General features: G+C 33.2%; 1 protein-coding gene across 3 annotated transcripts in view; it reads left to right on the top strand.

The window, feature by feature from the left end:
• The window catches only part of LOC138336334 (transcriptional regulator ATRX homolog), a 95,592-nt gene extending 90,927 nt beyond the window's left edge, over nt 1–4,665 (top strand). For all 3 annotated transcript variants that reach the window (XM_069285777.1, XM_069285778.1, XM_069285779.1), the window contains 3 exons: nt 717–920; nt 1,369–1,711; nt 1,971–4,665. In XM_069285777.1, coding sequence (XP_069141878.1) covers nt 717–920; nt 1,369–1,711; nt 1,971–2,146 — 723 coding nt within the window. In that variant the 3' untranslated portion in view covers nt 2,147–4,665. The remainder of the gene's footprint in view (nt 1–716; nt 921–1,368; nt 1,712–1,970) is intronic.
• The last annotated feature ends 8,726 nt before the right edge of the window (nt 4,666–13,391 follow it).

The following is a 13,391-nucleotide window of genomic DNA, read 5'->3' on the forward strand; positions in this document are numbered from 1 at the left end:
GAGTTCTCGTTGTAAGTTGTGTGATACAAGTGTATTAGATGGATTCCACTAAATACACAATAGAAAATCGTAATTAGTCACCAATCAATTTATTTCAGCTTCTGTAACATAGATATCTGACAATGTCACTCACCAAATACGTCTGCATGTCATCAATCTCTTCCAGGGTTCATTGCGGCCCCCACATTCACCTCTGTAAACTGCTCACAGATTGGACGTCTTTTGACCTACGGTCCTATGTTACTGCATCACAACGATTGTTTAGTACATATGAATTACGGCTCTATGTAGATATTAGATCAAAGCAATTGTTTTTAAAACGGCAGCCATCATATGCAAATTTTGACTATTTAGTACAAGTAAATCTAATGTGTTTGCAAAATAATCAATATTGTTTGTTTTAGTATTGAATAATCAAATTATATTCTGTCATAACTAGCAGTCATTTGTAGGAAAATGACACAGAAGGAATTTTAAAATGTGTATTTATTATGTATCTTGAATACATACATTGTAAGTGAAGAAAATCTTGAAATTTCCATGAGCTGTTTACAGAGGTGAAAGTGAGTGTCAAGAACAACAACTCTGGTTAAGATTGATTGCCAAATCACATAACTGAGAAACTGTCCTTGAAGCCAGTGAAAGGACACAAAATTTACTTAAACTCAATGTTTTGTTTTTTGTTTTGTTTTTTAATTTATTAATTTCTGATTTAGGTTCCTGAACTTGCCCGGCTACAGGATGAATCGATGCTCACAGGTGTACGACACAATAAACATAAGATGGACCTGATGTACCGGGCATCCATCAGTAACATGGATCGTACCCGCATCCTCAACCATAACAACCCTCTACCGAACCTCGCAGAAGGGGAAGACAACTCTGTCGGACGATATTTACCGTCGTGGCTGGATCTTGATGTAAGTTTATTATTACAAAATTATTATAAATTTACAATAAGTTCGTTTTAAACTTTTATAAGTACAGAAATTTATTTTATTATTCATGAAGATTCTAAATCATTGAGATAATTAAACAGTAAAACTGATTTACTAAGGAGTCTCAACATCAATGTTCACAAAAAAAAAATCATTTATGTAATTTTTATGCATGGATATGAAATAGGGAGCTGGGGACATAAAGTGGTGTCCATGTCTGTCCCATCCTGTCATTTCATGTGACGTCACATGCTGTCATGCCCCATCCTTATATAATATGGAAGCGAGGCATTTATGTCATGCCAACATACATGTTCCAGTATCTATAGTTGATGAATATTTAAAAATGCAGTACCACAGGTACATTTCTGAGTGATGATATTGTAGTTCAGATAAATACATATTAACTTGTTTTTCTCAAAAAATTTAGGATGACGAATCAATCCCAGAATACACCAAGTGGCTGCAGTCAAGACGTCAAACCGCCACCCCGCGGATCAACAGCGCCAAACAGAAGGATCCGTGGGCACGAGAGGAACTTGACGATGAATTAATACTTCTCATGTCACGTAAAAACAAAGCAAGCCCCAGACAAAAATACATCTTCATGACGGAGAAAGATTCTAAGGTCAAAGGTCAATTCTCGGACAAGTTCAAGGAAGATCGTGAATATAAGGATATTCCACGTCCCTACCAGGGTGGACTTCCAGACTTCAAGTCCAAGTCGGTCATGGGAATGTCGGACGCTTCTGTTACGTCTAGTAAACGAGCAGGTACGGATTGGTGCTATTATTTGATCTACAAACTTCAAATTTTTGTTGACCATTGTTCTACTAGTAATAATTTATTGATACAGTGATATATGTATTTTATTTTACGATTTTGAGTTCAATATAGCCTATGTACTATCACTGGTAATGACCAAAATTTTAGTGTTTTAAACTTATAAATTTCAAAATTGAACCTTCATTAATTTTTATTTTTTTTTATATTTCAATGTGAATTGAATGAATGTGTTGTATTTTCTTCCAGAATCAGCGCCTTTGCCGCAGAAGTTCCTAAATAATTATGAGTCGTTTACGACCCCGTGGGAGCCCCTGAGCATGAACGCCTTGATGGAGTACAAAGACCGCCTAGATACCGAAGGCGAGGGAGAGTTCAACATGGGTCGCGCAAAAGTGTGGAAAACCGAGCTAAAAATTTCGTGATTATTGCATTAATGGTTTCTAGAAATTACATGTGCAACGTTGTGACTGCCAAAATTTTGTACATTTATATTTGAATGTAAGGAACTTTTGCTATTTTATTATTGAAGATGGAATATTTTCTTTGTCAATAGTATTATCTTTAAAAGAATAGCATTAATTATTTGTGGTTACAATATAAACAGCATTCTGATAATAGAACAAAACTACAGAACAATATATTACCATTTTATTACTTATTTAAAGAAAACCAAAATTCATTTAAAGAAAAACAAATACTGGTAAATTAATAATTTTCTCTCCTTGTTTAACGGAAGGTGTGGCCAAGGGGCCATAACTCTTCTTTTCTTTTCCTGATATTGACAAAAACTGTCTTGCATATTTGGATTTCACAAATGACTTGAATTGTATTAAATTTTCATTCTTTTGAAAATACAAACTGTTTATATTATACAAATATTTTTAACTTTTCAAAACATTTTTTGATACCTATCCAATTTCTCTGTGTTGTGAATATAGTTACCTTTATGGACATAGAATATAAATTTTGACAAATAATGATTTTTCAATTAAAACTTCATCAATGGCATGCATGCTAGAATGTATTTTACCAGATTGTTTGTACATTACAATATTTATACTTTTTAGTGCTATATTTTTCCAAATGCACATTGTCTTTTGAGCTAAACAAAACTTTTTAAGTATATACACCTATATGTACATGTATAAACTATGTACTGTTTATACATAAACCTGAGACCAAAGATCCCTATACATTTGGTTGTGATTCACCTTTTTAAGAAAGAGTTGTGCTATTTTCCTTCCGCCAAATGGTTTTTGATACAAATGTCTCAATTTGATTTTCAAATAGTAAATTATCTCCCCTTGGCTTGAAACTTGGAATCATAGATTCCCATGTTATAAAGCCTATTGATCTTTATTTTGGCATAAAAACTTTATATGAATTTCATTTTGCTGCTTGTTTTAGAATTGCAATTTTTTTAGTGATTGGGATTATAGTCAAAATTAATTTTGATGATTATATAATTCTGTCTTTATTTGTCAATTTTACATTTATCCTATTTATAAATCAGATTTACTTTAATCCATTTGTGATTACAAATATAGCATTTCTGTGATAAAAAAAACCACATTGTTTATTTGCTAATGTATTATGATTCCAATGTTCTTAATGAAGGTAATGAAAAAATGAAAATCAATGTTAATCTTAACTTACATTTTCCAAATTTCTAAAATCTAAAAAAAAAACATAATATTCCACTTATAACAAAAGTTATTGAAAATTAGGAAAATGCCATTTTAAAATTCTTTTTTTTTTTCCTTTTTTTGTGTAATTATTGCATAGTATGCATAATTTACAAATTTGGTATTTGTGGCCAAAAAAATATGTAAATTTTTGTGCTTTAAAATATTTCATATATACTCCTTGCTGTATGAATTTCATTACTTTCTTGCTGATCTTTCTAGTATTTGAATATTTTGATGCTTTTGCAGAAATTGAGTACATGTGTGTGTATTCAATGCTGGTCTTTTTTGAAAGCTGCATAGTTATTGAATATCTTTAACACTATGTATATAAGATGTATAAGTGCATGTCCTTTTGTCTATTCTGTTACGATCTTGTTGCAGAAGGGTGGTCCGTCATAATTGTATGAATATTTAAATGTGAATAACTACAGCAACATGGACTTGAATATCAAATATAAAATCATATGTTCTGATTTGTATTATATATGTTTCCAAAATGAGTAAGAAAGGTGTAAGAAGTTACAAATTCAGAAGAAATCTTTAGGAATCGTTTGTAGCGTCACAAATTTTCTTTTACTCAAAATTATTTTTCTTATTAAAGAAGGAATAGAACCTATTTTTCCCAATTATTTATATGCACGTTTCGAAGTAATCTCATGAATAATCCCTATAAATTTACATATCATTAAACAGGATCTATAGATACTTTACAATGAACCATAGAGAAATTATAATTATTTGTGATTTTCCATATTGATAGAATTATGAAGTTTTTCAATCAAAATTTTGAATAGAAAATATTGTGTAATTTATTCTTTACAGTATAGAAATAAAATTTTAAAATGACATAATTAGATTATCATTATCGCCTGTGTATATCATTGTTATTTAACTTTTTCACCCCTGTAAATTCATAATGAACTGTTCCACTCTTTGAATTGGAAGGGTTTAAATGTGTCTTCAGGGGTGAAGTAAGCATAAAAGCGCACACCTTCTATTATCGATGCCGTCCATTTGACAGGTAGGAGATTATGATATGTCGCACGACTTCAGGAGTCGCGATTAAACTGATTATATGGTGCTGTGGTATACCATAGTATTCTAAAGAATGTATATAGACGTGTTTGTATAGAGGAAACATGTACAAACCTATAGTTCGGGAAACATATTGTATCAATTTATCTTTTCTGATGAAATTTATGTACCTATTTCACTTCCATATTTCAAATGAAATAAAATTATTTTCAATGCAATTTTGATGAAGTTTGTTTCATTCTGTTGAGGTTTGGATTCTTTATATGTCATAATTTTAAAGATGGCCGGTTCCCATGTTTTTGCACTCAATTTTTCCTAGATTAATTTTTACGAGTTATGCACAAATTTAGTAAGTGACTTGCAATATAAGTCTGTAACTATTACCTGTAATTGATCATTTTGTTTGTAATATAGGTTTGAAGTCATTCTGAGCAATAAAAAATTTTGTAGTAAATAATATTTTGATTTGATTATGTTAGTATTAGCACAAAGCTCATGAGATATAAAGTTGTATAAAAAGGACAAAAATGAAATATGTTGGGAGAGAATGAAAATTTAGCACAATTATGTGGGAATCCATATAACAGCTAGCGAACAAAAGCATTTGTAATTCCCAAGATTTGGTTATGGAGTGGAGGAAAGCTGAAGTAATCCCTTGGAAAAAACTACATTTGTATTCTGCATTCGCATATGACAAGATATAGGTATTAATTGTTGCATCATGTAATTGTGAGTGTAACATCATATTTTTCAGAGATAAAAAGTTATTTGTGCTCACAAAATAATGATACCGATACCAATCCGCAAGGGAGATAACTCTGTAATATGCAAAGGCAGATAATATTGAACAACTGCCTTGTTGGCCTTGAACATATGACCTAAAGGTGGACGTAAATCACCATACGCTTTAGCTTTGCTAGAACATAACAGAACTAAACAAAATTTCTGTAAATGATACTTGTATAATATTTTTAGCGTTTAGACCACAGATGCTAAATTATTTGAATAGTTCACCATCTGTTGGCATTTCTCAGGTCATTGTGACATGAATCTCGGGTGTACATCAACAGATGGTGAACTATTCAAATAATTTAGCATCTGTGGTCTGTAGTTCTTTCCACTGTTATCAGTTTCTGCTACCACTACTTCTTAGCAAAATATTGAGGTGATATCTATGTAACTCCATATGTAGGTTCTCCTTGGTCTTTGAACCATGATATATAGAAACAACATAGCCAACAGGCAGTCATCTTCTATTTCAACAGTTAGATTTTGTTTTCACTACCTCTGAGAACAGAACAGAAGATATCTTTGTGTTCAATTCCTGTTTGTCCCTGGTTGTGCATATGATTTGCATTTTATGACTGATATGAAAACAAGATGGTCAAAAGGCTGCCATCTTGGATTTTAATAGTTGATAGGTTAATTGTTGCCTCTATTTTTCAAAACATACTAAAAAAATTTGCCCTGATATCATCTATATGTTCCCCTTGGTGCCTTTAGCTGGCATCCAAGGGCATCCATCTAATGAATCTTTGATGGCATTGAAGAACAAAATGTCCAACAGATGGACAACTTGGATTTTGCCTTTTGATATACCGTATTCGACCCAATAAGCGCCCGTATCCCTATAAGCGCCCCTCCCCTTTTTTGAAGCCTCGATTTCAATTGCCCAGGCATATATAAAGAGGAAAACTACACACAACTGTAAAGGTTTGCAATAAATTCGTCATTTTGGCACCTTTTTATTTTTTAAACGCCCTGGGCGCTTATTGGGTCGAATACGGTATTTGCCACGATTTTGTGAAAGTCCTGAAGGGACTTCTCCAAAATCTTTGTAGTTGAAATTTTGTACTTTCAGTTCCTTATTGTGCATATTCCATTGTGCGACTGAACAAAGAACAAGATGAATGACAGGCAATTAAGTCAATGATATTAAATAAAAGGCCAAGTAAAAAGGAAATTAAGCTATGTGCAATTTTATATTTAACTGACACTTCCATACATGTACCAAACAACTAGTTTCCATCTACATTATAAATTGCAATTAAACTTTTGCTCTGAAATCATCAAAAGAAATACACATATTCAATTTGCAATGTTTGTTAAAACAGAGGTAAGTGCCTGAGGTTCACCTATATCCTTAAAAATCAATATGAATCAAATTTAAACAGTTTTATTTCTTCAGGTTAATTAATTTGGTTGACAAGATATAGTGCCGACAAACATAGAAGGGGAGATAACTGTGATTTGTGATGATACAAATATCATTACTTCATCAACTTTTCAAGACAAGATCACGTGTTAGGGTACATAATGAAAAGATCCTTGATATACAGCATGTTTTTATACATCTGTTCATCACTTCATGAATACAGTAACTGTACAATAATCAGTTATGATAAGATGAAATGGGTTGGCTCTGTTCTTTGACTTTGATTTGCCTGTAACATGCACAAATGATGATATCCAAAATAAGTGGCATGCCTACAGAAGTAAAATATTCATGAGATTTTCATTGCATTATTTTTTTATTTTCTTTGTTTACAGTCTGTCTGGGTTTACGTCTGCTCCTCTGTGCAGACGTCCTCTCCGTTTCCCCCTCGGTACTCTTATTGCACAAGCGAGTCCAGTGACCCATAGACCTTCCCACAGTAGCCTTACAGTGCAACGACACGTACCTACATCCATTGGAAATCGCTATAAATATGTATTTCAAATCCACGACAGTCTGTCTATGGATTTTGTTATTTTGTTCTCTTCTGCCTCTAGCCCTCTTCCAACAAGACTTTGAAAAACATCAACATATATATCATCTGGAAGACAGACCAAATTGACAGCCACATTTGACAGATGCTCGTGCTCTGTCAATATTACTTAAGTAATTTGCCCCTATGCCATGAAACTCTGACATATTGAGAAAGGAGGTTTAAACCGAAATTTTGTCTTAAACACCCAAGCCAACTATCAATCGCAGGTCCTGCCAAATTGACACCTTGGTGTTTTTTTCAGACCAATTCCTCTCAAACCTATCAGCAAGAGAATATAAACCCCATCATGGCATCATGCCTATGTTTTATAGTACCAATCAGCCACAGAACGTGGTTTAACATTGGTGGTTCTGTTGTAGAGCTTGTAGTTTGATAATCTTTCATTTCGTATATATTGCCGACTTTGATATTTAGGCATCACATCACGAGGTATAATACAAGAGGGCCGAACCTTCCTTTCAGCAAACTTCTCCCCAGTTCAAATCATTTTACTCTTTATTCCTGACATTTGCCACACACATTTGCTGTATCCCTCTACACAAGATGTTTCCATCTAAATGTATTGTACAAGAACTGTATGTAATATTGCAGTTATCATTTCTTGCGATGTTCCTTAATCTCAAACTTGACATGATCTGAGACTAATTTTGTGTTGTATAACTTTTCCTCTATATCTGCATAACACGTTCAAGGTAAAAAAAATTATCTACAACTCGTGTGTTTACCATGATTTCAAGATTCAATAACTTTCAATAACTATCCTGGAACCCGAAGCTCACTGTCTGACTGGATATCGTGGATGTTTTTGTCATAAGTTCCTGTGTTCTTCAGACCAAAACCTGGAATGTTCTTATTGTAAACAGTTTTAAGGTAACTATGGCATACCACAGGGACCTGGCATGGAGTTCTAACCAACAGTATTTATGCATATATATTATACATGTAGTTCTCAAATATCAATAATTGCTTGTCATAAGACGCAACCAAAGAGGCTTTTCTCCTTGAATTATTGTTGTGATTAAGTTGATATAGAAAATTCAAAACAACGTTCCCTGTTCTTTCTAGCGATGCTGATGGCATACAATCGTTGTTATTCTGCTTTTCTGTGTTCATTGACGTATATCTTGGCTTACGTAAGCCATTCTTGTTCTTCTAATAAATCTTCTACATTGGCTTATCTAGGCTGTATCAATGACATCCACTGTTCTTCTAGCAGAGAAGTCGTCCAGCTGGCTGTGGTGGAGACGACAAGACATGAGCTGGAAGCTATTGCCAGATGTCCCAAACTGGATATTTTTCTCAAAGGTTGATGTGTTTGTTTGATTCTCGGAACAAATTTCTAACAAACAGATGTGTATAGTTTTCAGGGGCGAGATGTCGCTCATGAATTTGGATATGCTCTTTCTACGTTCAGTCTTTATATATATATACCCTCTTTTAATCATACAAATATATTTTCCTCTTTCTTCATTACAAGTGTAAAATCCATCTCTCTTTTATCGATAGCACGATGCTCAATATTTCAGGAAGGTATGTAAAAGATTGAGCTAAGTTTTCGAGTATATGATGAAAATTACATTTTGCATTGGGATTAGTTATTGATTCCACTAGTCCTAACGTTGTTTCGAACTTACTGTAACATGTGCTAGCAAATCCGTTTCAAAGTCGTGGAAACATATAATTATATTCGTCCGTCATATTATCATTACTGGGTATATGACCATGATACAGTGATATCACAAGCCCTGTGCTTTAAATACATGTCGGGCATTTCACCAGATATTAGCTGTTGGTCGATGGTTGTTCTCCTGGTACTCAATCCGGCTTCAATTTCTCTTTAAACACCGGCTAATCATTAATTGACCATGACTCACAATGAAACGTAAAATGAAATCAACCCTATCATTATTATTTTACTCTTGCCTCTAAGTTGATTTTGAATCTTTCCCTTTGTACCATAAAGGAAATAATGATAGAGATACATATCATTGGGAAGAACTTCAGTGAAAAAAATCTTTGAAGAAAAAAGTGAACTTAGAAAAACGCATGACGCATTTCAGTTATTACTCAAAAGCTGCATTCTGCAGTTTCATTTTCAATCAACTAATTTCCATTGGGTTTCTATTTAAAATCTTTATAATTAAAATGCTTTAATTTAAGAACTATTTAAGATGCTCCACCGCTGACAATTGGTATTTTTTCACTATCAAAAACAGGAGCAGACGATTTCATATTTTTCTTAAGTTAGAAAAGTTACTTACTTTACACCATTACCACCATTGAAAAGTTTGAGCTTCTAATTTTACTTCAAGTTGAAAATATAAAAAATAATTAATTGCATCCCGAAAAAAAATCTGTGGCACTATATCCTATATGGAATGAAGTACTGATTGCGCATGCACCAAAGGCAAAATAAATTATCTTATAATATTTTTTTTTGTGTGTTAATAAGACATATACATACAAGACAAAACACCAATTATTGTTCTAATGATGAATGCCATTTTTGCTCTGTCGGCGGTGGAGCATCTTTAAGAATTGATTTATTTTTATAAGAGAAAAAATATCTATACCGTTGCGGTCAAGCGCCTGTGCTCAAATATGGAGTAAGTGAGCACGCATTGGTCAAAATCATTTTAAATGTTTGATTAAAACGTTCTAGAGGGGTAACTAGAATGGGAATTGCCTGTTTTTTTAATCAATTTTAAAAATAAAATTTAGATGAAATTGAAATTAAAACCCACTGATATGGATGCTTCAGATGACATTGTATCAAACATATCGAGTCAAAGTTACACATTAGATAATTCGTTGGTCTAATTATTTTGGTGGCTGCATCAAAGAAATATAGTCTATATATTTTGTCTAAAATTTCTGTACATCCGCAATTATGTGTTTACATGTGTTGAACAATTTGTATTGAATAACTCAAATTATAACTCGAAGACTGATGGTTATCTTGTAGTCTGCTAAACGTGCCTTTATTAGGGCTTTTCTCTATGTGGTGAAAAGACCTATTGTTTTTGGTTTATTATTCTTCTACACTTTTTTGTGTCCAAAAGATCTTCAAAATGGTAAGAGGTATGTCAATGGCCTTATTGTTATATTGTATGGCATGAGTTGAAAGGGTGACCGCAACATTTTTAAGTAGGTCAAAAATCCAAGATGGCCGCTATGACGTCATACCCAAAAAGTTTAAAACAGCCATAACTAAAAAACCGTTTAAGATACAACAAATATTTTTGATGTTTTATGTAGATCGTATAAAAGACTAACTTTTATTCAATTACAGCAATTAGGTCAAAGGTCAAACAAAAAAGTTCGCTATGGGGTCAAGTTCACGAATTTTTTTTTTTTTTTTTTATTTTGCGCAATTTCTTTTTACATATCGATGCAGAATGTCATTCTGATGAATTTGGTGTCTTTTATTTTTCGGTAGCACTTCCGGTTAATGCTGTATGCCATTTTGAACAATCCTTTGATCTTTGCTAAATTCCCACCAAAATGTTTAACATTATATATTGTCGAACTGAATGACTAATATAGTCTGCAATTGCTATAGAAAGGACCCCTCTAATGTTCTCAAACGTTTGATATGATTTTCATCTTCATCAAAAAAACAAAATGGCCGCTATGACGTCATATCTTAAAATTTAAAAATGCTTATAACTCACTAACAGTTCTTTTCACAGATTGCATCTAATAATATTTTTTGCAGATAATCTTAAGCGTAAACTTTTTCTCTCTACATGTTATTACAAAAAATGGCAACTTCCGGTTTTCGGTAAGGGTCAAATGTTAAAGGTCCTGTTTTTAACAATAAACTTGAAAACTTTTCTCCTGAAGTTCTGTAAGGTCTAGGATCTTCATATTTCATATATAAGATGTCCAGGGGATGGGCTTTAAAGTCAGATACTAGGAATGACCTTGACCCATATTCAAGTTCACAGGGGTCAAATACACATATCATAAATAAATTGTTTAAATGGTCTTAACTAACTTATCGTTGGTTTTACAGCTTTCATGCAATTATGTTATTTGAAGATAATCTACAGGGCAATGTTTTTCTAATAATAACTTATTATAACAAGAGATCCCAGAGGGATATTGGCGCCCACCATTGAGTGAACTTTATTGGATCTTTGTAAAACTGATATTTTCTCTGCTTTTCCTTCTTTCCCTGCTTCCTCCACCTGTCGGCCATGTTGTTTTCCGATTGGTCCCAAAATGCAATATGCATGACTAGGGACCAAGGGGAACCTACACATGAAATTTCAGAAAGATCCCTTTAGTACTTTCTGAGAAATAGCGATAAGAAACTTCAAATGACAAAATCCAAGATGGCCGCCTGTCGGCCATGTTGTTTTCCGATCGGTCCCAAAATGCAATATGCAAAACTAGGGACCAAAGGGGAACCTACACATGAAATTTGAGAAAGATCTCTTCAGTACTTTTGAGAAATAGCGATAACAAGGATTGTTTACTGACGGACGGACGGAGGAAGGACGGACGACGGACAATTTCTAGTTCTAAAATGATTTCTGCAGGTATGTTTCCATCCAAACAAACATAAGACTTACATCTTATGTTGTAGCTTCTGTGTATATACATGTTTCACAAGGACCTGGCACAAAAAAAAAATAACCAACAGTATACATATATATATTATAACATCTTAATATATATATATATATATGTATACTGTTAGTTAAAAAAATCGTGCCAGGTCCCTGTGACATGTTTGTCTGTCCATTCGAATGATTTTCACAGCTTGATTCATCAAACCTGATGGTTTTCAATAGGTCATTTTTTGACAGTTATGGCATAATATCTAACATTTTCTTCTGCTTTAACTTTTTTCATATTTAACATAGACTGGTTCAAGTGTTCAGCCAGTGTTCAAATGTGTATTAATTCATGCAGGCGTCAATTATTTCTGAACGAGATAGTTTTTACATGATCATGTACACGTCTGTTCTGTAGCTAAAAACCGGCAAGGTATACATTATAACATTGGAAATGGTGTAATATTAGATTAACTGTTGTGGGCGAATATAATCAGTATAATGCATAAGATCAAAATAAAATTCAGGGATAACTGGTAGAATTACAAATAACGTTTCGTATTTCTTCACGGCTATGTGTAATATGTATTTTAATGCGTTCACGTATCGATATAGATATTATGCTCATCATAAGCGACCGTGCTTAGTCACATGACTTCAAAGACTCGATCTGACCGTTGGTCGGAATATTCCCGCCTAATCCATTGTTCATGAGAAGTCCGGCGAACTGACAACACAATTTTGAGCTCCCGAATTGCAACACTTTATAAAGGCAAAAAGGCAAGTCCGTTCTGAACATTTCATTTATACGAGATATATATATATATATACAGTATTATTGTTTAGATTTAAAGACTTATTAACAAAGTCTTACATTCCCGTATGTGAAGTAATACTGGCGTAAATCACAGGGACCTGGCAAGAATTTTATAACCAACGGCAACGGTATATATCTCTCCTTTCAAAAAACCTAAAACCACATGTACGTTTTTTGTATTGTTTTTCTCTTTGTTTGATATAATATGTGAGCCACCTAACATTATACATACTCATGAACATATCTCAGTTTCAACATGCAATTTCTACATACGCACACATCATTTGGTTATCGCAAAAATTACAATTACATGTATTTTTTATGAAAACCATGAACTTCTCAATATTTTAAGGTTTAAGACCCTGTTTAAACTAGTGATGTTTTTTGTATGCCTATACATTGTATATCACTGTATTCACTTCTTAGGTGTATCTGCATAACATACATATACATGTACTTAGTTACTAAACATCCTCGATATTCCAGGGGTTCCGATCACTTATGATCTCTACACGTGTAGAGATAGTAAGTGATCGGAACCCCTGGAGTATCGAGGATGGTTACTAAAAAGTGTCTATGCATCCAAACTAACCTTACTAGATATAATACTGTTGACTCTGTATAGGCTGATGTGTTGTTTGTAAATTTTGGCAAATTATGCAAAAAATGTAAATTTTAGTTTTGCATGTCCGCAGGGTTCAGTACATATTTCTGTCACCAAACAATCATGTCATTATGTTTACTAGTGTTTATAGCATGTAGCAGGAACGCTGGTTTGACCGGATTCGACT

This window comes from Argopecten irradians, chromosome 12 (genome assembly GCF_041381155.1).
Source record: "Argopecten irradians isolate NY chromosome 12, Ai_NY, whole genome shotgun sequence".
Classification (NCBI taxonomy): domain Eukaryota; kingdom Metazoa; phylum Mollusca; class Bivalvia; order Pectinida; family Pectinidae; genus Argopecten; species Argopecten irradians.